Source organism: Camarhynchus parvulus, chromosome 4, assembly GCF_901933205.1.
Source record: "Camarhynchus parvulus chromosome 4, STF_HiC, whole genome shotgun sequence".
NCBI lineage: Eukaryota > Metazoa > Chordata > Aves > Passeriformes > Thraupidae > Camarhynchus > Camarhynchus parvulus.
The window spans coordinates 23,706,638-23,732,785 of NC_044574.1; the positions used below are offsets into that span (position 1 = coordinate 23,706,638).

The 26,148-nt window shown below is 40.6% G+C and overlaps 1 protein-coding gene across 15 annotated transcripts in view; it reads right to left on the reverse strand.

Annotated features, from left to right (window-relative positions):
• APBB2 (amyloid beta precursor protein binding family B member 2) overlaps positions 1 to 26,148 on the reverse strand; it is a 164,358-nt gene that overhangs the window by 18,444 nt on the left and 119,766 nt on the right. For 11 of the 15 annotated variants that reach the window (XM_030947703.1, XM_030947710.1, XM_030947707.1 and 8 more), the window contains 2 exons: positions 25,740 to 25,886; positions 21,314 to 21,441 (listed from right to left, as the gene is read on the reverse strand). In XM_030947703.1, coding sequence (XP_030803563.1) covers positions 21,314 to 21,441; positions 25,740 to 25,886 — 275 coding nt within the window. Of the gene's footprint in view, positions 1 to 5,928; positions 6,106 to 6,197; positions 6,789 to 21,313; positions 21,442 to 25,739; positions 25,887 to 26,148 lie in introns of those variants that run through there. The other 4 variants (XM_030947711.1, XM_030947712.1, XM_030947713.1 and 1 more) reach the window with 2 other exon arrangements.

A 26,148-nucleotide genomic window follows, 5' to 3' on the forward strand; every position in this document is an offset into this window, starting at 1 on the left:
ATTGGATGTCTTTCAAACCTAAACACCATTGATGCCAGTGCCAATATGAAAATCAGAATTGAAAAAGTAGCATCACTTTCACTTTCTGAGAAAACAGTGTTTCTAAGTAGTATGAGAAGTAAACATACACGATTTTCTTTGTCCAATAATCACTGACTTTATATGAAGTAGACAAACAGAGATTTCCATCTCTCAGAAAAAGCATTATACTGGAGAAACTGTGCTGTAACTTAGACACAACATACTTGGGAGAGGACAGGAAAAGGAATGCCTTAGAGACACAAAACATGACCTGCTGGAGCAAACTCTGAAAGGGAGATCTGTTAATTCCTCAATTGTTATGCAAGATACAACTGGACAGAACAATCACCCCGCAGCTGCCAGCCCAGAGAAAAGAGCACTGAAGGAAATTCAGGAAGGTGAGAGAAAAACAAGCAGCTGAGCTGCTGGGCTTCCTCAGGCATGGAGAAATGAGTGGGGCTCTGGCTGCCATGGCATGCATATGAATCAGGGGAGGCTACCTCCGGCTTCTAACCAGTTAATTACAGCTTTGCAATTAAGCCAACAACTTCTCACAGAGTGCCTTGTAATTAATTAATTATTTTCATACAAAAGACTATTTGCCTATATTCTCTTTACATTCTAGTAGCTGAAATATGGTTGAATAATTTACCTTTAAAGTTAAATGAACAATTTTTTTAAAAACCACCCCAAGGCTAAAAAGTAGATACAGAAAGTTTCAGTTCAAGTGGCAGATTTTGTTGATTGCTCCAAGTGCCAGAAATGCTGCAAGAGCAGCTGCACAAGTGCTTCGGTGTGGTGCCCTACATATCCCTTTCCAAGCTGCCTGAGTTAAAACGGGTCAAGCCAGAGCCTGCCAATAACCTGGGAAGACAATCCCCAGAAAATTGTGTCACGGCTGCCACACAGGATTTGAGATTCATTTGTGAGAGGAAAAGGCCAAGACCAAGAAAAACAGCCCATGACCTTCCAGCCTGCAGAGGTGTGAGAAAGGAGCAAACCCTGAGAGGACACTGCCTCCCAGGGAGGGTGCTAACAGTCTCTTCCTCCCCATCATTTATTCCAGGTTGTTTTCTGATTAGTGCCTTTAGGGACAGAGCATTGCAGGAAGGGCACCTGCCTCCCTGATCCCTGCTTTCCTCCAGAGTCCCAAGCCCAGGGATGCAGTGGAGGCAGCAGACTTGTAGAGTGCTGTAACTACGGGGCACTGCTTGAGTGCAAGACCATTCCTTGTTTCAGTGCCAGGTTTGTACCTCAGTGACCGATGCAAATCCTGGGGGCTGACACTGATGTGCAATGCCCACCCCACAAGCAGAAGGATGATGGAGATTTCACTGAGAGGTAAATAAACACCCCATGGTGCTCATGAGGCTCTATCTGCACTTCTGCATGCAAGTTTGGGCTCACCAGTCCATGGAGAGTGACAAACTGAGTGAGCCCAGCTGTGGGCAACCGAGGCTGTAGAAGCTGTGCTTGTTTACCCTGGAGATGAGGTGGGCTTGTTTAGCCTGGGGACAAGGTAATGGGAGAGGATCTAATTAATGTCTAATTAATGTTGGTAAACCCAGAGACATACACTCTATGAGGCTGTGAACTCTGCTCTTGGAGCCTTCTAAATATCAACCTGAAGTGGTTCTGGGGTAATCCTGAACCCTGCCCAGGTGTGGAGAGGAGGCTGGTCTGGCTGACCTTTGCAGTGCATTCCAGGGCAACTTTTTTCCTCTGGCTCTGTAACAGAAGCACCTCCAAGCACAGATGTGAGATGTCTGTGCTGATGGACATGGTGATGCTGTGTTTATGCAGATGACCAACCTATGGGACTGTCTCAAGAGGGAAGAAGGAAGCTGGCAGGGATGAAACAACATGCCCAAGAGCATCAGCAGCCGGTGCCCCACACATCCAACCCTGTGGCAGGGACAGCAGGAGCTGTCCTGGGCTCCAAATACTCCACAGTTGCTACTGCTGTGTCTTCTGCTTCAGCAAGGGCCACTGCAAGACTACAGTGCGATGGAGAGCAAATCACACCAAAACACCTGACAGGTTTTGATTTTGTCACCTCCAGAAAGGTATTTAAGGATCAAGGTGACGTTCTCATGCTTGGGTGATGTTTTAGTGTGGCTCTGCACTGCACATAAGCCTGGGGAAGTGTTAGGAGTTTAATCTCCTGTACCTGGCAGAGGTCTACAGCCCAAGCATTTTGTGACTGATGCATTCAGCTAACTTTGTGAAGACACATTTACTCACTTCACACCTCTCCATTCCTGTAGCATCCCCTGGAGTCTGGCATACTGCAACTTCCTTGGTTGTCTTTTTTAAGCAGATCAGGAAAAAAACCAAAAAGGCTGCCATGTGTTAACTATATCATAAAGAGCTACAAAAGTCTGCCCTGCAACTTCCATGGCCCTTCAACTTTTTCACATGGGACTACACAGACCAGCAGCAGCCCTGACCATCTCTCTTCCTAAGAGATAACAACCAGGTGAAATGTCTTTGCTGTCAATTACCGTAGAGTTTTAATGGAGTAAAACATATTTAACTTGATTAAAAATTTCAGTCAATTGCATGAGTCTTTCATCTTTACTTACAGTTACAAGTATTTGCCTGAGCATATCCTCTGAGGCACAGAAAAGGCCCTATTCTGGTTCTCTAATTTGTAATTACAAAGTCTAGGAGCACTTAATGCAGCAAAATCCCTATGTAAAATGTAGTTACACCTCAACAACACAACATGAAAAAATAAAGGAAACAACCTTAATTTCTGTGCATTTGAAAGCCTCCTGGTGCTTAGAGAATGATTATGTCTTTCACTTTTGTATGCCATTAAAAATAGTTTCTTTTAATGAAAGGAAAATGGCCGTGGTTTATGATTTTTCTAAGACTTTGGTAGCTTTTTAACAGTTTTTGTTTATTTTGTTTTGTTTGTTTGTGTATGGGTTTTTGGTTTTTTTGTTTGTTTGTTGTTTGGCTTTGGTGTTTTTTTTTTAAGTAGTCCTTAAGCCTTTTGTCTCCCAACAAGTATTGAAATTGCAGACTATTCCAGCAGGCTGGTCTTGAGTTTCTGGGTCCCTGCCATCACCAGGATGGAGACCGAGTAGAATTACAACTAATGCTTTCTGCATGAATCCCCTGTTCATTGTGGGCCAGATTGTGCCATCAATTTTTAAGCAATTCTCCACTGGTAGCAAAGAAGAGCTCTGCTTAAAAATTGATGGCTTGATATGGCATTCTGTTGCTAATTATATATTATGAAGCCTACTACAACCTAATCAGATTCTATTTTTAAAATTAAAAAAAAATTAGGCACCCTGACAAATCCACATTTTGTAAAGACTAAATTTTACTCTTAAAACCAGAAGAGTTTGTTTTTCAGTACAGACTTTCTGAATCAGTCAGGTCCACTTATTGGAGCTTTTGTTACTTTGCCAGGTACCAATGTGACATCTAGCCATGAAACTATGAAAGTTTCATAGTTTGGTATCTGACAGCCAAGCTTGTTCCTTGTTATTCTTAAGTCCTCTCCATAAATAAGCAACCTCAGGTCATTTTGCCATTCCTTCAGGGTTTCCCTCATCAGCACACACTCAGTGACTGAAAACCTGAGATTAAAGAGTGGGTGCACTTAGAGCCCCCTGAGGCACACGGCCACCCCAGGTGCCTCCTCCCCTGATGTAAACCAGAGACATCTTCCTTAATACACTGCAGATCATTTCCCTCTCATGAGGACATGTTGCCTTGTTAGGGAAAACAAATACATTTCTGGAAGCATGAAAAGACTGTTGAACAGCAGACCACCTTTCCCCCAAATCATCAGAGCACCATTTAAGATGGATGGATATTCCCAGGATGGTTGGATAGTCCCAAGCAACCAGCAGTAGGACAAGAGGACACTGTCTTAAGCTGCACCAGGGAAGGTTTAGGTCAGACATTTAGGAAGAATTTCTTCCCAGAAAGGGTGATTGGGCATTGGAATGGGCAGCCCAGGGAGGTGGTGGAGTCACTGTCCCTGGAGGTGTTTAAGGAAAGCCTGGATGTGGCACTCAGTGCCATGGGCTGGTTGGCAGGGTGGTGTTGGGTCACAGCTTGGACTCGATGATCTCAGAGGTCTTTTCCAACCTAGTTGATTCTGTGATCTGTGATATAAGAATTTCTGGTTCAAGTTAGTAAACAATTACTAAATTAAGCCATAAAAGTATTTCAAATTTAGGAAAATTCTTAAAACATATAAAGAAGGTTTTAATATCACATCAACATCAAAATACTACCAAATAAGAGAAAAAAGTTATGTTGTTTCATTTGGCAGAAACCAATAAAAGTTCTGGGACATGCCAGTTATTTTCTAATAGGTGGAAATGAAACAGAACAGTTTTTACTGACTTGATATCCCTGATTTTTATAACTGTTAAATTTCAGAGCTGACCTATATTAACTTGATCAAGAGAATAAGGCTATAACAGCAAATTTAAGCTTTACAGTGCAGTTGAATCAATACTAGCACTCTAATATCAACTGTATCAGAAGTTTGTTCACTGTAACATTTTTACTTCATGGCATGAAATACAGGAAACTGTGAATGATGAATCAGAAAGCCTTGCTGAATTCCCAACAGACTGCAAAAATACAAGAAATACCACAGACCTTCAATACACACACCTTGACTATCTAAAATACTAATTCAAATGGTTTGTTCTCTATCTGTATTATAATTGATCTATGTTTAAAATTTCCTCATAGAAAGGGTTTATGTATATACACCCAATTGTTGTAAAAGGGAAAACTAACCAGTACTTAAAAAAGAAAAAGTAAAACTAAAAAAAACCCAAACAAACAAAAAAACCTCACCAAACAAAAAAACTTAAAGAATTATAACTAGTATTACATAAGAAAACCTCACTATCTTTCCCTTTCTCTCTTTTAAATTCTTATGAAAATAAATAGGCCACTTTTTACTGAGAAATGCTCCAGGGCTAAATAATGTTCTTTTCCTCACTCACAAGTTGTTATAATTACATTAACCACAAAGCAACAGCTACAAGAACGTAATTAAAGCCATAGTTTTAAAAGATGAAACAGATCATGTAGTCCCCTCACAGACTCAGCTATCCTTTAAGAAAGCAAAAATTACTGCACAGAACAGGGGGAGCAATGAGGTTCCATAACATGCAAGAAACCTAATTGAAGAGTGAAGCCGCTGAGTTTAAGGAAAAAGATAAATGTGCCTGTCTCTCTTCCTTCCCCATGCACCCAGCATAATGAGGATTCAAAACTATACATCAATTAACAAATCAATGAAATTTCTCCTGCTGCAATTTCTTTATAAATTCACATAGGATTAAGCAAGCACAGAGACCTCAAGGCAATAGATTACATTTAATCATGAAGTTTCCTCTTCTGTCAAAAGAGCTGCTAACCATTTCACTTCAACTAAATATATTTAACATGCATGTATACCCACATACAGTGCAATACTTTTGCCATTAAAGATGTTCTTGTCTTTTGAAGATTTACACAGATTGTTCAATCTTCACTGTCAATTATGGGCCGAAGAAAGAAAGCCCAGACTGTCTAGCTAGAAGTTAATTGGGAATTAGCCATAAAAAATTATACAGGTGGTGTATGTTGGGAGCAAAAAAACACAGAGCTTTCTTCACTTTAGCAAATGAGGTCTCTGCTGTTCTTAACGACAGCATCTGTTCGTACATTAACAGGAAAAACAAATTATGACCAGCCTCTACAGCATCAGGCTGGTCAATATACAGTCAGTAAGCACAGTCAGTTTAGGAACATGTAATTCTGAGCTGAACACAGTCCCCCAAACCTATTAATCACCAGGATCCATAGTTAGCTTACTGCTCAAATGAACAGCATCTGAAGGGATAAAGGAGAGAGAGGACAGCATCCAACACTTACCGCTCAGCACACAGTCCAGCATTTCTGCTACAGTGCTCTCCTGAAGCTTGCTAAGTGTCAGCTCAGGAGAAAAGAAATCTGACTTGCCTTTGTCACACTAGGAGCTGTAATTTGCCTTGCAGGCATCCACACAGTGGCTTTAGACTAATAGACCACAGCTTTGAAAATACAGCTCGAGACAAAGGCTACACTAATGCAAAACTGTTGTCTGGGGGGGTGGAAGGGGGAAGGGCTGAGGTTTTTTCCTTGTTACTTTTTAAGTTTCTTACCTTTTCGTTGCAGCTAAGAGGAATTAAATGCCAAGCACGTCATACAAAACCCCCAAGTGAATAATCCCCATCTCCGGTAGTTGTGTTTGGGCATCTGACGGCGCAGTGCACTCGATGCAGCCGCGTGTTTGTACTTCAGCCACGGGGGCCGAACACCCTGAGAACAGCAGCTCATTCATTTTGCAATGCACTGAAGCACACCATGGCAGCTCCCACTCTCCCGGACTGTGCACGCTGTGTTTGCCGGCTCCAGCTGCGAGGGAGTGGGCGCTTCTCCCGGGAAGCCGGCTCCGCCAGGGGTGTGTCTGTTCCTCCCTCCCATCCCCGACCCGCAGCAGGGCTCTCTCCTCGCTGCTACACATTGTGTTTCTGGCCAGTAAACTCCACAGATTAATCTTTTGTGACACAAGTAATCTTTCGGGGAAAGCTGAAGTACACAGGGAGTCTGCCCCTCTCAATTTTCCAAAACCTCTGCAAAGCATTCACAATGTAGCTCTGTACTGAATGCAACACAGAAAGAAAGCCTCCTTAAAAAGGCAACAAAGATTTACAGCTAATCAAAAAATTCAGATTCAAGTAACAACTCCATTTACTTCAATGAAATTACATCTGCTTATGCTGGAAGTGAGATTTATTCTTGAGCTGTAAAAACAAACACATCAAATAATTTGATTTTCCAGAACTGACACATGCAGTAATAGTAAATCCAATTTAGAGGTGTTGCTTGCACTAAAGGTTCCTGGAGCACTAGTTTTTATCAAAACTCCCCATTAAATGTGCTCAATCAGCAACGAAGAGCTGCTTCTGACAGGGACTGCATTTAAAATGTATCAGGGCTTAAACCCCCTTCCAGGTTATTCAGCTTTCACAGCCACCTGCAGCATTGCACATCACTTCTCAGTGCAGGGGGGAGACTGGGGGAAGGCAAACTCTGACCAAGGAACAACCCCAAGTTTGCAAGGACATGGGTCACCACCCTGCTCTTCTCCACCCAAGGGAACTTCTCCCTCAAATGTGCCAGCAGAGCTGTCTGTGGGATCACACCTGTCAGGAAAACGAGCCAACATGAAAATGCCCACCAACAACTCTTTAAATTATCTGAGCCCAACCTGAGGGAAAGTAGAGCAAGGAACACGACCATGGATATTTCCACCAGTAGAGCTGAGAGGGTGAAAAGCAGTTAAGGACACTTTTCTGGCAGTCACTTCTTTCAGCCACACAGATGCATAAGGAGCAGGATGTTTTTTTCACCACCTAAATACACCCTCAGAGTCTAGTGGGATGGATTCCTTCCTTCCTTCCTTTCCTCCAGCTTATCATCAACAAGGTTTGGCAGGACCAGTTATGCTAAAGCAACAACCTGTGCCTTCCCAAAGCTTTCCACTGATTTCCAGGGAGTAACAGGAGGGAATTTAATAAACAAATCTGTTGATGCTGCCTGAGATAAAACAGCTCCAGCTCCTCCTTGGATGTGCTGAATGCCCAGTGCTAAGAAGAATTCAAAGCCATGGAATAATTTTTGCATTGTCCAAGCAACTGCTCAAAAGACTTGACACAAATGTGGAATTCGCTCGTGGGGAAAGAAAGGGGCACGTTATGGACAAACAAAGTGGCACCTGAAACTGGTTAATGGGCTAAAATATAAACATATTACATTTATAATCTAGGTTCCAATATGCATTCGGTGTAATTTCTTTACATTTGAAAATGAGGAACCAATTGATTTGATAGCGTTAAACTATTACAAGAACCCTCTTCATTGCTGCTGTCCTCTTTCAGTCTTGGTAAGGAGAATACAAGAGGGTATGGTAGCCTTCCAGCTGGCCAAACAACAGCACTCAGGAGAACAATGTCAGACTTCTACTTAAAAGGCTTCTAAGGAGAGAAGCCAGATTTTGCCATTTTAATATGCTGGAGCAGTTTGTGGGAGAGAACTCCTCTTCTCTGATCATCCTTCAGTACAAAGAGAGAAAAAGAGATTCAGCAAAGCTTTATAAACCTGTGGAAAAAGTATAATTAAAACGAAATCTCAGTTTTCAAGTTATTAAGTTGGCTTTTCAAAAAGTGAACTGGGGTTAAATTCTAATCCTATGTTGGTTTTGATATTTTGTTAGATGCCACACTTACTGTCTCTGCAGCTGTCAGTAATATGGCTAGATATAAATGTGTTTCAAGGAATAACTTGCCCTGGTTCCAGCATTTCACCTTCCTTGCCCCACACCCTCTGCTCCTCCAAGTTTGTTACTTCTAGTTGATATGTATGAAAAGGGCCACAGATTTACCTCTGCCACCAGATATAGGGAAATCTCCCAGGGCTTGACCAGCAGGCAGTTTCTGAAAATGACAAACAATCTGAGCCAATTCTCTTCCCATTTGTGCATAAACAATTTGCTTAATAACTATAACTGTGTTGCTGTGGCAAAACTTAGTTTTATCAATTCTCAATCCCGCACAAAAATGTGAATTCAAACATGAATTAAAAATTTTAGTTATAGGCTTCAGGGTAATGGTAGTGGCATCTGGTTTCTGATTCCTCCCAGTCTACTTGGACAAGTTTTATTCTGAAAATGAAAGGTGAAGCTCACACAGAAGTCTTCTTTCATGAACTGTATTGTAAAGAATAATCATCAATAAGCTCTGAGACCAGTCCTGGAAGTCACAGAACTCCCCACTGGATGCCAAGTTTGGCTGACAAGCTCTCCCTAGCAACAACTGCTACCAAAAACACAGTGAAAAAATTTCCAGGACAAACACCACATTGAGTCTCATTTCCCAGTGCCAGCCAGGCACTGTGAACTTACAGCCAAATCCCTCAGCAGGAAGGATCTTTGTACTGCAATTTACAGTGCAAAGCAGGCTGCAGAACAAATAAGCTTACAGCAAGTAATGGGTCAAATTTACACTGACAAAAACATCACCAGCAGCCAGCCCTGGCAAGGCAAAAACAGCCCAGGAGAGCTCTCGGCTCATGAAGAGCTGACAAATTCAACTCCTGCACTGCCAAAAGTGCCAAATCAAGGTAGAGGGGGTGTTTTGGGGCACGCCTGGTGTATAAATGACACCTGTGTTGTTCCAGGCTCTCCCAGCTATCCTGTGCTGCCCTCTCACGGGTCCCCAGCTGGGTCTGTTTCCCAGGCTGCTGTGCTCCTCACTGGGGATGAGGTTCAGCCAAGCTCATAATGAGGGAATGGGTAACACTGTAAAGAATCTGGGCAGATCTCCATGCACTTGGTGGCAATGAGGTGCCCAATTCTCTAGTTAAACTGCCAGTGAGCAGCAGGGCACCTGAGTGAAGGAAATTAGCTTATCCTCTAGACAGGGGTGGGATCATACTCTCCCTAAACTGATCAAATATTCCCATTGCATGGCCAGAATCTGTATCTCACAGTGAAATGCCAAGCGTCCCATCACACACAGCCCATGTAAGACTAGCTATAGATGGGCTGAAGATACAAAAACTCTATCAGCATCTGAGATCCTCACACTCATCCTGAGCAAGGACTGGATCCAAGGATTTCACATACACAAAATTTTGAGGAAAAAAAAAAAAAGAGTTTATGAGTATCCAACTTGGATTCAGGTTGCAGTTTGCTTCAGTTTGAGCAAAAGGAAAATTATATTATAGCAACATATTCACATTGTGAGCCCAAGAGTGTATTTTAGCCAGTCCTAGCAGCTGCACTCACACTGCTGGCTCACAGCTGTACCCTTGCAGTCCTACACTTGAGGTAAAAGCCAGAGCAGGTTTGCATCCCAGCTCGTGCTACTGCAGCACTCAAAGCTCCACTTCTGCCTCCCAGGAAGAGAAACAAATGCTTCCCAAACTAGTCCTGCCTTTGCTATTCTGAAACATCCGTCCTATCCCTCACACAAAACATTTTGACACATTCAGGAAACAAAAAATTTGTCCCTTTTGCAAGTCTCAGAGCACTACAATATTCTTTAGTCTTTAACAACCTAGAAACTTAAAACCTCCCCTCATCGTGATCATCTACTTCCACCACAAATTATCACAGAGTAACAGCAGTGCCAATCTTCTAATTTATCTAAAATTTCCTATTATTTTTAAAAAGAGGAGAGAAGGTGAGAGGCAAATGAGGAAACATTTCAGAAGGTTTAAATCTTGGATTCAGGCAGGTATATGCAAATCTCCATACACACCACAAAATGAGTTTCCAAAATCCATGGGTGGATGAAGAAAATTTGAAATACTACCTTGAATCCTAAAGACTCCAAAGTGACAAAATGAATATAGCATTTGTGAAAGCCTGAGTTGGCAATACTCCAGAAGCGCTTTGTTTGTCTTTTTTACATTAAGGCCCCTGGAGCCATGTATGTACTCCATAAATGAACAGAGGGCAAGAACAATTGCTCAGTTTGCTTGTCTAATCCATCTCATTATGTTCCTGATGGTGATTGAGTAAAAGCAGAGATGAAAAACTATTTCCCTAAATAAATACACACAAGTGTCCTCCAAATAGAGAGAAAAAAAAAAAGAATCTTTATTAGTAATTTATTTTCTTGTGGGTCTGGGTACTATCAATCTTAAACACATATCTACATTGTTGGAGATACATATATGAAGTTTCTTTAGGTCCTTCAGACACTGCAAAAAAGTAACAGGCAGAAAATAAACTTCTTAATCGATGAAGAAGGACTGATGACACACAACTGCAAAGCAAATGCAGTTCCATTTGCCCTTAGCAAACTGAAATACACCTGTGGTAGCTCTCCAAAGGAAGGACCTCCATTGCTCTAAGACTGTCTGCCATAAGGACCCAGGCGGGCTCTTCCAATCCGAGCTACTGAAAAATAATTCTGTAAGTAATCCATAGTACCTCCTTCTGCATCTCGCTGGCAAATCCAGCCTCATTACAAACACTGCTGTGCCAGTATGAGGTATCCCAGAACACAGGCCAGCTGACTTTCACAGGGTCTTGTCTGAAGTGGAGAAACTCACTTCACTGATGTTAAACATAGGATCAGGAGAATATTATGCCAGATATTGAAGACAGCCACCTTGCAGACTTTAACTCTTTCATATTCTTTTAAAAACCATAGTAGGCTCCTTACTTTTCCCCCTGCTATTTTTTGCTTGTATGAGAACCTTAGTCCTGCTAAAGAAATAACATTTACACCATCCTGATGCCCCCAGAGGTACTACATTGATTTTGCTGAGCAGTATTCAGGTCTTGGAGGTCCACCTCTGTAAGTTATGGACTAACTCAACTCATGGTCAAGCTAATAAAAAAACTTCCCATCAATTAAAAGGGAATTTGGTCCAACTCAGGGCACAAGTGTACATCCAGCCAACTTGGATATTAATCAAGGTGGGGAGAGAGGAACTTCAAGGAATAAAATATTGAAATTTTAGAGATATTTGAGTTCTATGCTTAATGCATTAATTCAGATTAGAAATTGAAAGCATTTTTATAGGATTAAGATGAACAGCATTTGTGTGAAGATGACTGTCATCAGAAGAGGTATAATGCACATGAATTTCAGTGTCACTAGGCACAAATTTCTTTAAAAAAATACAAATGTTAATGTAACATTTTCTAAATACAAAACCAAGTCAGTCAGTAAATAAATCCCTAAATGTTTAAGACACTTGAATTATCTGTTGACAAAACTATTTTCATTTGCTCAAATTAGTGTTTAAATTTCTGCTAATCTATCTGCACATATCAAAGAGGCTTCAGCAGGCAATCTACCTCCATTGCCAGAGGCCAAATTGTGCTGAATATCCCTGACAAAAAAGGCCCTTTTCCCTGGTGGAGCCAGTGTTAGGAGAAAAGCCAACATACTATTCTCAGAATTAAAATCCTGAAGTGACAATGCTTTCTAAATACATGGAATGGATAAGACAGTAGATGCTATGATTTACATTAAAATGCACTGCATATAAATATTTGAATTGCAATCATCTAGCAGCAAATATGAAAAAGCATCCAGAGGTAGATGTGGCACTTAAATAATTGAAGGGCTAAATTGATAGCAAGAGAATCCTCTTAGAGGCACATTTCAAATTATTATATAAGTGCAGGTAGTCGAGTTTGTGACTGTGCATAGAGAGACACAGGTCAAAGCCTGTACCTCATTTTACTATTGCATATAGAAAATGCCAGAGGACATTCAGTGGTCTACAAATACGTAGACATGCCACAAATCCTCTTGATATCAGGAAAACACTCATGCAAAGATCAAAGGTGTTTTTATGTAGGTGGATATAAATATTTACACAGTAAAGGTGTATATAGAAACATCCTACTCTCTCTCTAACCCACCAGTACAATACTGACATAAGGTGGTTGGACAGGAAGAAGAGCCACATAGGTCACTTTCTGTCTGTACTTTTGATTTTTAATTTGCTACACTAGAAAGTTGTGAATCTCCCATATTTTATTAACTAGCATAATAGTGAGATAATTGAACTAAACAGTTCTGCCGCACAAATATTTTTTCCCTCTCAATTATTTTTTCTGAAATTATTTGCCCAGTAACAATTTTTATAAAGTCAAAGTTTTGCTTACAATAGAAAACAATAAGCAATTACATGTCTTGCAAAAGGCTGATATTTTTAAGTGAACCACTACACAACAGAAAAGAGTTTTACTTCTCATACAAACATACTGCAATCAAGGTTGCAGAGAGCTTTATGAACTTTTAGCCAGCAAGGTGTTAGTAAGTTCGTAAAACATTGCTCTTCTCTTCAGTGGCCTATGCTTTCTTTGGATATTTCTCCTCAGAAGGTTTTTATATGTACACCTCAGTACTAACTGAACAGTTTCAATATACAGTAGAATAACAAAGTGAAATCACTAGTGGACTAATTTGGTTTTCTCTCATCTGCTACAGAGACCTTAGACTAGAAAAGGTCTTGAGATAAGAATGAAAGAATACAAAAAAGTTGCTATTGAGCCTGTTTTGTTTTGTTATGTTTTTAAGAAAAGTGTTATTTAATTATTTGACAGCCATTTATTCCATAGGTGGCTCCCTCTATACACAGTCCCTATGTTGATATAGCCTCTGAGAGATGTGTAATCAAGACTAACTTCAGCACTGCTGAAGATAAAGGGCATGAATGAAAGGCAGGCACCTTCAATTGACTCCAGCTGGTTTGGGAAGGAAGTTGGTATTTGTTTGCACAGCCTCCTTGGAGAGGAATCAACAGAAGGAGTATGCACCCAAGTGATGATCACACAATGTAAATAAGGTAAGTTTAAGCCATCTTGGACTGTGAGGCAAGATCAAAGCTTCTAACGGGGTGTTGAAATCTAGGAGGGTTGTAGAGAGTCTGGGAGGAAGATGGATGTTTCCTGGTGACAGGTACAGAGCTGGGCAGCAGCTGCTTTTTGCATCACTTGCATCACTGTTTTGCCATGGAGTTGAAGCAGCAGTTACTTACAGAAATCCAGCCTGGACACAACATCTGCCTAATTAACACACAGAGAAAAGAATAGTAGAAGAACTCATCAGATTTCTAACCCAAAATGGCAGTCAGTAGCTCTCCTGAGCCACACACACTTTCACAGGCAGCTCAGCTGTTCTTGAGGGACCTCTGTGATAGCTGCTTAAATTCATGGATTACTCTAGCTGTATCCTGAAGTGTTTGAGTTTAATAGCTGAAAAAACAGGGAATGTGTGGAGATTTTCTAGCACAAATTTGTATAAAGGCTTTAAGCCAGTGACTCAGTCAATATGCCATCTCATTAATTGAGACAACCTGACTATATCACAGTGCTTATTTGTAGTCCACATCTAGATATATCATTTGTCTTAACTGAAACTTTTACAGTGGAATACTTTCAAGTGCTATTTAAAAAGGTTCAGGTTGAAGATCAGGTGGAATTTGTTCCTAGAAGGAGTGACTAGACATTGGAATGGACTGCCCAGGGAGGTGCTGGGGTAACCATCCCTGTTCAAGACAGGACATGGCACTTGGTGCCACTGTCTAGTTGACAGGGTGGTGATTGCTTTAAGGTTGGACTCAGTGATCTCAGAGATCTTTTCCAACCTAATCAATTCTGTGTTTCTATGTAATAGTTTTTCATCTCATTAGTGAGATTACTCAGAAAGGATAGAAGGATGCTGCCCCCATTGAAGCCACCAGCAACAGAAAACCATTGGTGCAAAACTACAGATGTTCCAAATTGCATAATATTTCAAGTTAATACCAGCCTACTTCAATGCATCTTCAATCTCCTGTGTCTTTAATGTTAAATTCCAAAGCTAAAATAAACCAGTTTAATGAATCAAAGTATGAATGCACACATGCAGCTTTTTGCATCCACTTGACCATGTTTGCTTTAAAACACATCAGTTCTGTAAGCTTGACTGGATTCCCCCTTTCATAGCTGTATTGTTTCATTACTCCCTCCTAGAAACACACTGCACCTCCAAACAATAATGCCAGAACTTATGGATATAAATGAGAAGTTTTGCATACCTAAACTATTTCTTAATGAGAAGGGAAAATGCTACCAAAACACATAGAAAATGTGTGTTCTTCAAATGCAGCTGGCTTAGGGAAGAAGAAAAAGCAAAAGATAACTGTAAAAACCCAGCTAAGAAGAGAGGTCAGAAAAGCCAGTAAAATCCTTTTTCTCCAGTGTAATCCTTCACCTATGCCCTATTTATGTGATTCCTTACAGTATGTTTTGTCCTTATTCCAAGGTTACAGGGACTGAAGGGAATAGGCAATATTGATTAATGGTGTTTCAGAGATTGAAGAGCTCAGCTGAAATTACACATTCTTTGAGAGGTGTTATCTTTTCAGAAGAGCAGGTGCAAACACCATTTCAGTTTTAATTTATTTTCTGCTTTTCTCAACCATGTCACTAATGCAGAAAACAAAGTTTATTATTCATTATCTTGTGCAGTTTGATAAGCTTCTCTCATAGAACTGAAGAAAGACTCACAGCACATTCAATCATCACCTCAGAGGGAAGGCAATCCAAAAAAACTTAAACACCTTCCTGAATGATGCATCTAGAAGCCACTAAATCTGAATTTAGACACTTGATTTTCAAAGACACTGAATGTGCAGAGATCCTCATGAAGTCAGTGGACAGCACAGGTGTTAAACACCTCTGAAATCCAGACATTTTTGTTAACCATGGAAAAAGCAAGACAGCATACTATTTTTAATTCCTCATATTCTGAGGAATTTGAGCCATAACTTTATATCATATCATCTCCATTTGCCACAGATTTGTCCCATTTTTCTCTTATATCACCCCAAACGTTTTCTCTTGTCCTAACAGCTCCTGAGATAACAGAGCTCAGATAATTCATATTGTTATCAGGACTCTCTTCTCGTTCAGCCTTAGAGGATTATGTCCATCTGACCTGGAGCATCTATTCATTTAGTTGCCTGCTCTCCCCTTCTGAGGCAGCTTGAGCCTCATCATGTGTGCATCCATTGTTCTACTTTCTTCAAGGCCCTGTCTTGCCTTTCTCCCCTTTCTGAATCTCAGCTTCATTTTATTCCTATGTCTAGGCAGCAGAAAAACAGCAGCAGTTCAGAGCAGCAGGGCAATGGACATCCCCACCTGATAAAATGGGGCAGAGGAAGGAGCACAATGCATTCATATCACCCAGTCAGAGTGTCTGTGGTCAGAAAACTTTAATATCAGAGATTGTGCCTCTCCCATCGCTTAAGAACCAAAAGCAACCAGGCTCCCTCCTCTGCCTGTCAGGAAAACACACGAACTATACATTGAAAACAAACCTGCTCTGTGTGGTGACAAAGCCAGTGGATGAATAGACACATGCTGTGTGTTCTGTCCAATACAGCAGGTGCCCACCCCATCCAGTTCCATATTCAGTCTCATCAAAGATGTCTCCTGAATCCACCAGCAGCCCTCCTTGCCAGCTGACCACAGACTATTTCAGCAGGATATACTGCTGTTGTATGAAGTCACCAGGAGAGAAGAAACTGTGATCTTTCAGGCAGTTAAAGTCCTTTAGATTTTTTAAAACTTGAGGTGGGCTTTAGACTGGCGGAGGAGCAATGAAGATAAAGGAGGATTCAGGGAAATGTGCTAACGGAATCTCATCTACAAAACTGATGAGCCATTGCCTTTTCTCTCTACCTGGTTAGTGAGCTGCTCAGAAAGCAAAGGGCATGCACCAGCAGTCCAGGAGGAGAGACAAACCCCAACCTGAGGAATGATTAATGTACAGTCATGCTGCTCACAAGTGAGAAGAGCAGCCCTTTTACAGCCTCAGTGCATCCTGAGGCTGTGAACACGCTTTTAATGACGAGGAGAAAAACATGGCATGCATGCCTTGCTGAGAAGCAAACACAGCACTGACAATTATTCACTGATACACCTGTGACACCTCCATGTGACAATGACCTTAGTGATCTTGAAATCAAACTATTTATGCAACTGCAAGGACTGTTCTTATTTACAAGCAATACTAAATGAATCATCATGACTGTTTTCAGAACAGCAGGAGAGGAAGACTGTACAAAGGACAGTGGTTTTTGACTTTTAAAAATCACAAGGTATCACCAAGTCTGCCAAAGGGTTGCATGTATACAGGACATTTATTCTCCTTTAATGCCCATATATACATATCAAACACAGGAGCTCAGTGTACACATACATGGATACCCACCAATTTTGGGGAATCTGCTTTTGTTCATGGTTTTATGAAGGCACTCCAGGCCTTTTAAAATCAAACATATTTTATTGACTGATCAATTGAAAACAAGGGATGAAGCACAAAATCACCACACAGCCCAAGTTAACCAAATGAGGAAGCCTTTGCTACCCCAGGATTGTTAAATAAGAAACCCAAAGGGCAGGATAATAGTGTAACCTATGGAGAGAGTGATTACAGTCTCCTGGAAAACACTTCTGCCTGAGGTGAGATAGCAGCCACTTCCTCAGACTAAACTTTCATCAGCAGATCTCTGTGTTTCATCAATCTTTCATTATGGCAGAGCTTAGAAAATCATCTGCTCATGTGTCATTAGAAAATCTCTTCATCTTCCAAAGCAGAAACTAGACAAATAAATTAATACAAGCAAAAGAGTTAAAAGGAGGGCCTGCAGACCATTTTGGGGTTCAAATAGATCAAAATACAGGGAAACATACATTTCTACAGTATTTTAAAATTTAAATATTACTTTTCAAAACGAACCCAATATGTTTAATTATACAGGTTCTTGGACTAGAAGATATAACTAATTAAGGAAATTCATGTGCAACAACTTCTGGAAGAATTTCCCACCAGAAACTGGGATTTCATCAGCTTCACGAACACTTAATCCACCTAAGCAGCAATGTGATCCCTAGCTTTTTTTCTGGTGATGGCAAACCCATAATGAGGGAAAGCTGCTTTTGCAGTCAGTGAATGGCTTTGGTATTTCTCAGTAGCAACAGGTGATTTCACCAGGATGAATTCAAGGACTGTGGGCTAATGTACACATGAAAAGAGTTGCAGTGCAGTTTCCAGCTGAACAATATGGTTTTCTCAGCTTGTGTTCTCTTTTTGGTTTGTCTCAAAATGTTTTTTTCTTCTGTGTTAGTGCTTCTTCAGCAAATGCCACATCTTTTATGCTACCTCTCAAAACATGTATCCTACACTGAACATCTCTACACCCAAAACATATTGTACATCTGATTATGCACTCATAAGTTTGTTCTTTCTCAAGTAAATAGCTTGCCATTTTGATTTGCTGCTATTTAACATCACATGCAGTCTGAATTTACTTACTACAATAATAGCTACACTTTTCCTACAATCTTATTTTTTAAAACGTGTCAATAAAATATTAAACAAATTAAGTTTCAAAAAGAATGGGCTCCGGTCCTGAAAGTCATCTGGACACAAAACTTCTGTGAAAGCACCTATCAAAGTTCTTAAAAATGGCTATGAATAGGAAAGTCCTGAAATAAAATTTCTTACGGTGAAAAAATCCCAAATTCCAATAAAAGTGGCTAAGAAGATCAGTGCGCCAGCAAATGAAATATTAAAGCTGGTTTTGACTTTGTGTTTAATACCTAAACACAATATATATTAAAATTTCATAAACTATTTCTTGCTGTTCCTTACAGCAACTGGTCAAGAAATGTCATGCTCTCTAGAAACAAGAAATGTTCACTTTGAACACAGAAAGTGTTCACAGTTCTCCACAACTGACAGTAGAAACATGAGAAAAAATGAGTTTATTTCCTCTGGCATTTCTCTGTATTGTCAGCATCATATATAAAACTTCCTTTCAGGAAAACAGTTGAGAAAGTAGCTACCTTTAATGACCAAAAAGAAGAACTGGGTTTGAAGGGTTCTTGTTGTTTGTATTTTTAAAATTGGACCTGTACTTCTCCCACATATTCCATATCTAAACATTTTTTCTTGATAGAGACATAGGTTTCTGCAGAAGTCTTAGAACTGAAATTCATCTCTTCTCATTTTATAAAGAACATACTGAAATGATTTTATTTCACAAAGGAATGTAAGTATTTGGGAAAAGAACTGTAAATGCTTAAAAAATAATGAAGATCAAAGCTGGCATCTTTTACTCTGTAAAGCTGCATCACATTTGGGTGCCCCTTAAAACGCTCTATTTATTTTCTGACAGAAGCAAGGTACTACAAAAACTGACTTGAAGGGAAATGTGTAATGCACCCATTTTCTAATGCAAACAAAGAACTCCAGTGGTTTATTCATCAGGAGTTAAAACCTTTTTACTTCCCAGCATTTCAAACTGGATTTGCCCCTTTTAGATCTCTCACAAATCTGTACCAAAGGAAGTGAAAACCAGTTAACCCATGCCCAATCGACTATCAGTCATTTATAAGAGTAAAAAAATTAGAAACCTTTAGTCACCTAAAATATTTAGTCACCTTCCCTTTGAGAAATTTAGCCATTGGTAATCAATCTTTGAGACAGATAAAACAAGTTTCAGAAAATCTTTTACTGAGAAAGATTTTTCATGTTTGAAATTACATTTCCTATCAAAAATTTCTTAGAGACAAAAAACCCCAAACCCTGACTATTGCAAATATCTTGACAATCACAGAAGGGCTTGGGTTGGAAGGGACCTCAAAAATCATCTAGCTCCAACTCCCCTGCCTTAGGCAGGGACACTTTTCACTAGACCAGGTTGCTTAGAGCTCCATCCAGCCTGGCCTTGAACCTTTCCAGGGATGGGGCACCCAGAGCTTCTCTGGGTAACCTGTTCCAGTGCCTCACCACCCTCACAGGAAAGGATTTCTTCCTGGGATGTAATCTAAACCTACTCTTTTTCAGTTTGAAACCATTCTCCCTTGTCCTGTCACTACATGCTCTTGTGAATTGTCTCACCCCATCTTTCCCATAAGCTCCCTTTCAGGTACTGAAAGGTCACAGTTAGGTCACCTTGAAGCCTTTTCTTTTCCAGGCTGAACAATCCCAGGTCTCTCAGCCTTTCCTCATGGGAGAGGTGCTCCATTTCTCTAATCAACTTGGTGGCCCTCCTCTAATGTGTCCATGTCCTTCCTGTGCTGGAACCCCAGAGCTGGCTGCAGCCCTGCAGGTGGAGTCTCACCAGAGCAGAGCAGAGGGGCAGAATCCCCTCCCTCCCCTGCTGCCCACGGGGCTCTGGATGCAGCCCAGGACACCTTTGGCTCTCTGGGCTGTGAGTGCCCATGGCTGGGTCATGTCCAGCCTCTCACCCAGCAGCATCACCAAATCCTCCCTGGCAGGGCTGCTCTGGATCTGTTCATCCCCCAGCCTGTGCTTATACTGGGGGTTGTCCTGACCCAGTTGCAGCACTCTGTGTTTGGTCTTGTTAAACCTCATGAGATTCCCCTGTCCCCACTTCCTGAGCCTGTCCAGGTCCCTTTGAATGGCATCCTGCCCTTTAGAAGTGTCAACTGCACCACTCAGCTTGGTGTCATCAGCAAATTTGCTGAGGGTGTATTTGATCCCTTCATCTATGTCAATAATGAAGATATTAAGTAACACTGGCCCCAGTGCAGATCCCTGAAGGGCACCACTTATCACTGATGTCCACTGGGACTCTGAGCCATTGACCAGTAACCTCTGGCTGCAGCTATCCAACCACTTTCATATCCATCCAACAGTCCACTCATCAAATCCATCTCTCTCCAATTTAGAAAGAAGAATGTAACAGGAGATTGTGTCAAAGGCCTTTCAGATAAATGACATCAGTAACCCTTCCCTTGTCCAGTGATGCAGTTATTCCATCACAGCCAGTATTGGTCATGCAGGACTTACCTGACCATTATCAAACATGGACACAAAAAGCAGAAGCTTGCTGGTGTTACTCAATCCTTACCATCCTTGTGTCAGGATGGGTACTGTGCTACAATCCTGGACTTTCTCCATATGAATGGCAATATTTTCACTACATCAAAATGGCCAATCAGACTGGGTGGCAGCTCACTGTCCTGCTCCAAATAAGTCACTTTCACAATGCTGTTTCCTCAGCAGTATTACATGACAAACAAGAATGCTACCAAGAGATAAGACAAGAAGGAAACCTAAGGAAAGACTGCTTCTAGGGCAGAAGGGCCTTCAGCACACACTCCTGGTTGCTTCCTACTACAAAGAGCAACTTCAGCTCACAGGCAGGACATTTCAGGGACAAATCTCAGTTTTCTGCAACATTCTTGGGGATTTTCTTACATCAAAAACTAGAAGTAGTAGTAATGACTAAACCCATTACTTTTCCCTCCATCCAGCTTTTTTCTCCATCATATTAAATACCTCAAGAAAGTATAAGCACACGCAAACAGTCAGAGCATTTACTTGGACCAGCAGGAAGACACACTTTCACGTAGGCAGGAGAAACGTACTACAACACATATTTGAAAACATGCTTTTAAACCAAAAGTACTACACAGATCTGAAACAAATCAATGTTACACATGCAATTTTATGCACCTGAGTTAATCTGAAAGGCTTGTTCAGTGCAGGTTGAACAAAACAGCCTACAAGCGATACACTACGAAAAGCAGGGAGTTTAAAAAGTAACACCAGCAACAAAAAGAAGAATTTACCCACCTTCTCTCAGGCCCTGGGACAGAGTAATGTGCAGTATGCATCAGCAGATTGAAATAGCACTGAGGCAGACAAGCAGAGCCAAGACTCACCGGCCGTTGTCGCGGCCCACGCCCCAGACTCGGATGCTCACGATGGGCTGCGCGTGCAGGACCGTGCGGTCCATGGGGTCAATCAGGTTCAGCATGTCATTCTCCAGGATGAGGTACATGTCTTTGCCCTGCAGTTCCAGACAAAGTACAATTACACAGTGCATCACCCTCTCAGACTGGCTGGGCTCAAGGTGTTATGTCTGTGCTGCATCTTTTCTCAAAGTTTTGGGCTGTTCCAAGAGCAAATGAAAAAAACTTCATATGCTTCTGGTGTGAAAAAGATCTAAGATGTTATCTTGCTACTGTATATTTAAACAATCCCAATCACAAAAAGTTTTGATGTCTTTTAAACACAACTCATTCAGACCCAAACTACTGAGTTATTCAACAAGCTATGTGTTCACCTGTTTTTCAGTAAATTCTTTCAAATATATGAGAAATCATGGTCTGTACTCATAGTAAAAGCTTATATCAAAACCTGTACTTTCGAGGCAGAGTTCCTTCCTTGAAAGTGTTTTGTTTCCTTAAAATTTACCCAATAGATTATGGGAAGAGACAGCAATTTGTACATGTCAAAGGATTTACTCTTTGAAGAAAGATTAAAGGGGAAAACCCAGCATTAAAACCTGAATGTGAATTCTGCTAGTGAATGCAGAATCTTGGAGCCAGGACTTCTCCCCGATTCTTCTGGCATGTAAGAACAAAGATAATGCTTTTTTTCTCTTGCAGGAAACAAATTTAGAGAAAATTCTCCTTTTGATGCTAATTCACAAATGCTTATCTTCGTCCTCTTGACAGCATTTGTAACAGGTCTGCTGCCTCCTCTAGCACATGTAATATCCCTCTTCTTGGAGGCTGTACACATACTCTTCAGACCATGAGATCCTACAGAAATGATCCTGGACTTATTGCTGAGCAGCAAGACAAGCTGCTCCTGATCAGAAGGTGGAAGCTATCAGCTAAATAGAGAGTAATTTGTTTCCTCTCTTTGGTGCCAGAATCTATACATGAACAGAAAGAACAGAAAGGGTCTGAATCCTTACTGACTAACGATTCAAAACTGACCTTTTTCTTCATCTCAGTGACACAGAAACCCTTTTCCCACTTGGTTACAGAGGCTGTCTTTATGATGCCTACTTTTGTGTCTGTGTAAGAAATACATTCATGTCACTCTGTGAGGGCTTTCTGCCACTGTTTGTAGGCAAGGCAGCAAGGGGCAGGCACTGCCCAGTTCCTAGCAGGGATTCCGAGGGAAGCTGTGACACAGAGCTGGCACTGCAAGTACCAAGAGGGATGTGGGAGACACAGGTGACACCTGGTTTGAGCAAAGCCAATACAAGCATTTTTTGCCAGATGGAAAAAGCACATCTGTGGCTGAGATGCAAGGCTGGATATATAGGCTGCTCCTAGAGAAGCAGAACAGATGTAGCTGTGATAGTCATGCAAAAAAATGGGGTAAATCAGCAGCACTGAGATGCTAGTGGCAGACAGAAAAAGAAACACCATGAAGAAAAAAAGGGAGAAATTTGCTTGGAGGTCAGAAGCAGTAAAATTATGTGAAGAATGCTACCAAGTGTCACACAGATTGCTTTTTGGACCAATTTTATACTTATATATTTGTTCCAGGGGAAATTATTACAAGAAGGAAAAATATGTTATTAATGCAAAATACATTGGGATTAGAGTAACAAAACAGAATCCAAATTAGCTGAAAAAATTGGAGAATGGGCAGAGAAGCAACATAAGTCACAGGAAATGATCCTTGCAGTGCTCAAGGGATCACTTGTCTGCAGCCAGAAGCAATATATTTTGCTAAATTTTGTTGCCTTATTATACAAAAGCTATTTTAGAGATGAAAGCACTGCATAGGTCAAAAAGAAATTATTTAGACAGGCTAGGAGCTTGAACATAGGCTTTAATGTCTCAGACTGCTGAAGAGCTGCAGAGATCTGATGGTTTGAAGAAGAGCCATGGAGGGAAAGTGAATAAAGGAAAGAGAGGCTCAATCCCAGCAGTTTTTCTGGAAGTGTTACAGGCTGCAGTATATAGGTCAATGGCAAGAAGATATCGTTTTCATGTAAGTGATATTGTAATGTACAAAAATGTAATTCATGGCAAAAGAGCAACACAAGCAGATGAACAGCGCTCTTCTGGTTAGATTTTACAGAACTGTAGAAGTTCAAAATTTATAGGAAATTTCTTTTGGATCAAAGGGCATGAAATTCCACAATAAAACCACCAACAAAGCTTCTGCAGGGTCAGGGTTTTGCCCAGGGTGTGGGAGGTTTTGTGGTTTGTTTTGCAGTTTTTTAAATCATAAAATCTTGAGGCTAGTCCTAAACCCAATTTCACTTTCATTATATTCTAGCTAAAGTAAATCTTTAGGCAATCTTAAAATTCCTACGTGCAGTCATTTAGCTCCATAATAGATTCCTGCTGTAATTGCTCCATCTGATGCATCAGTGATGGAGTATAATTTTTCAGATTCCTTTCTAAGACATGCCTCTTCTAATCACTCTTGAAGCCTTACATTGCAGGCAGGAAAATGTGGTTGGATGTAATGAACTCTCTTAAAATCAGGAAGACAATTTACTTCAGGAGCCACCTATTCAAGCACAGTGTCTCTACTGTTTTGTCAGGCTGACTTTTTTTCTTTAAATGAATAACACACTTAATTTTAACATCCACTCAAGAGGACCAAAACTTTTTACCAGCTTAGCTTGAAAACCTGCAAGGATTTCCAACAAAGAATAAGGGGATTGACAGAGAGACATAGAAAAAATGTGAACATTAACTCTTAAAACAAATCATGAGGGTTCAAAGTAAACAATATATTTTAAGGTGATAAAAGTGCTGCTATCTGAAATATGGATGAAATTACACACATGTAATGATACTGAGGTTTTTTCTATCCTGGGGTCAGCAGTAAGTCCAAAGCCCATGACTGACACATCTTTAATTGTTTGTCTATCTATATTATCTAAAGAAAACTGTTCCCAGGTGTAAGAAAGAAAAGAAAACAATATTATTTTGTTTATTTATATGTACAATATATACTTCTTACATAGAAAAATCCTTCTGAAATCATTTTAAATAGATAGAACACTTTAAATGTGTTTCTTGAAACATAATTTTAAGTTTTAAGGGCACTTTCTCCCAGTTGCTCCCCCACAGTGTATCAGCATTGCTGGGGTCATAGTTAGGATGGTGAACTGCAGCCATAGACTGCAACAATAACTTGGGAGACTGAATGCTATTTTCCCTGAAATTTTTACTGAAATGTAGACAAGTCTTTCTTTTGTTTTCTTTTGTTTGTTTGTTTGTTTGTTTGTTTGTTTGGCATTTCTCTTAGAAAAGAAATCTCTTCTCTTAGAAGCTACAACATTCACTCTTTTGTCAGTTTTGTATTCAGTTCTGGTGTGGCCAATCCGCATTAGTAGAATCCTTCTGAAATATGTCAGGAGAGAGGTAGAAAATGAGATTTGGCAGAAGTTTAAGTTGTTCCATAAACAATCAAATGACAAAGATGTTTTAGTGTGGCTTTGTCTCCTATGCCCTCTGTATGTCTCACCTTTTCCCTTCTTGTTACACTTACTGACACCTCAATATCTCCCTCTTCCTCATCTGTCCCCAGCACACCTGGGGACAGATGAATACCTGACAGTATTTTCTACATCACAAAACCTAAAGCTCCCTTCAATTTTCCCTGAGTTCCCACAGTTATCCTCTCTTTCTGAGCCAACTCAGAAAGAAGCAGAGAGGAACTGTGGTTCAGACAATGAAGGCACACTGACCCTTCAGCAAACCAAGAGGAAAGCTGGGCTCTCTCTTTTTTCCTCAGTGTGTGGGAATCTGGCATCCTCCAAAACTGGATGACACTGGTGCAGAGATTCAAGAGTTATTGGAGAGGAGCCAACAGACAGACTGATGACATATAATTAATTTTCTTCTGAAACACTGATAAAGTAATCATTGTAAGATAAACCATCTGTCCATCAGTTCCAATCTTCTCATATATTTCAGAACTACAATCCTGCCAGTGTGGGATTCCTTAAAGCCCTTTGTCATTGTGAAACCTTTGAAAATGTTGTTACAAAGCATCACTTTCAGACCTCTGGTCAAGAAGAAGATTTACACTGAATTTCAGCAGCTTGGCCTGCGTGTCCCCAGCACTGCCACTGCACAGGTATGTACTATACAGATGTAACATGAAAGTGAGCTCTTTGGGGCATCTGCTGTCCTGAGCAGTTTGGAATAAAAAAGTCAACACTTTCCCTGAACCCTTTTATATATCTGGCAGTGCCAGGCTGAGGTAGTGAAATCCAAAACACAAAACATGGAAGTAGCTGTCTACAGAATTGTTCCTTTGAGATGTTTTATGATGTGAGAGGGATGTTCCAAGAGGAGAAGTTCACTCTGTTCTTACCTCTCCCCAAATGCCAACAGTGTCTCTGATGTCATTTTTACAGTAAGAGAGTTGTCTGATGCAATTGTTCACAGCAACACTGCTCTTTCCAGGAGCCAGATCTTCTTCTGCCATTTCTACCCAGCCCAGAGATCGCACAGCAAAGCACTAGAAATAAATCAAAAATCATCTGTCATACAACAGCAACTAGGCAGTTAATGTTAAAAGTCTCCAGCTAGAATGGGAAAAAAATTAAGGCCTTGTAGATGGGCTTACACTCAAAAATAAGTAAATGAAAATAGAATTTGTGAATGGCAAGGTGAAAACATTCAAAAAGGAAAGAAGAAGAATGCATGACTTGCTATGAAAGGTGTCTGTGGAGGTAACAGTGATGCCTTCCAATAAAATAATTTTGTTAACATAAAGGAGG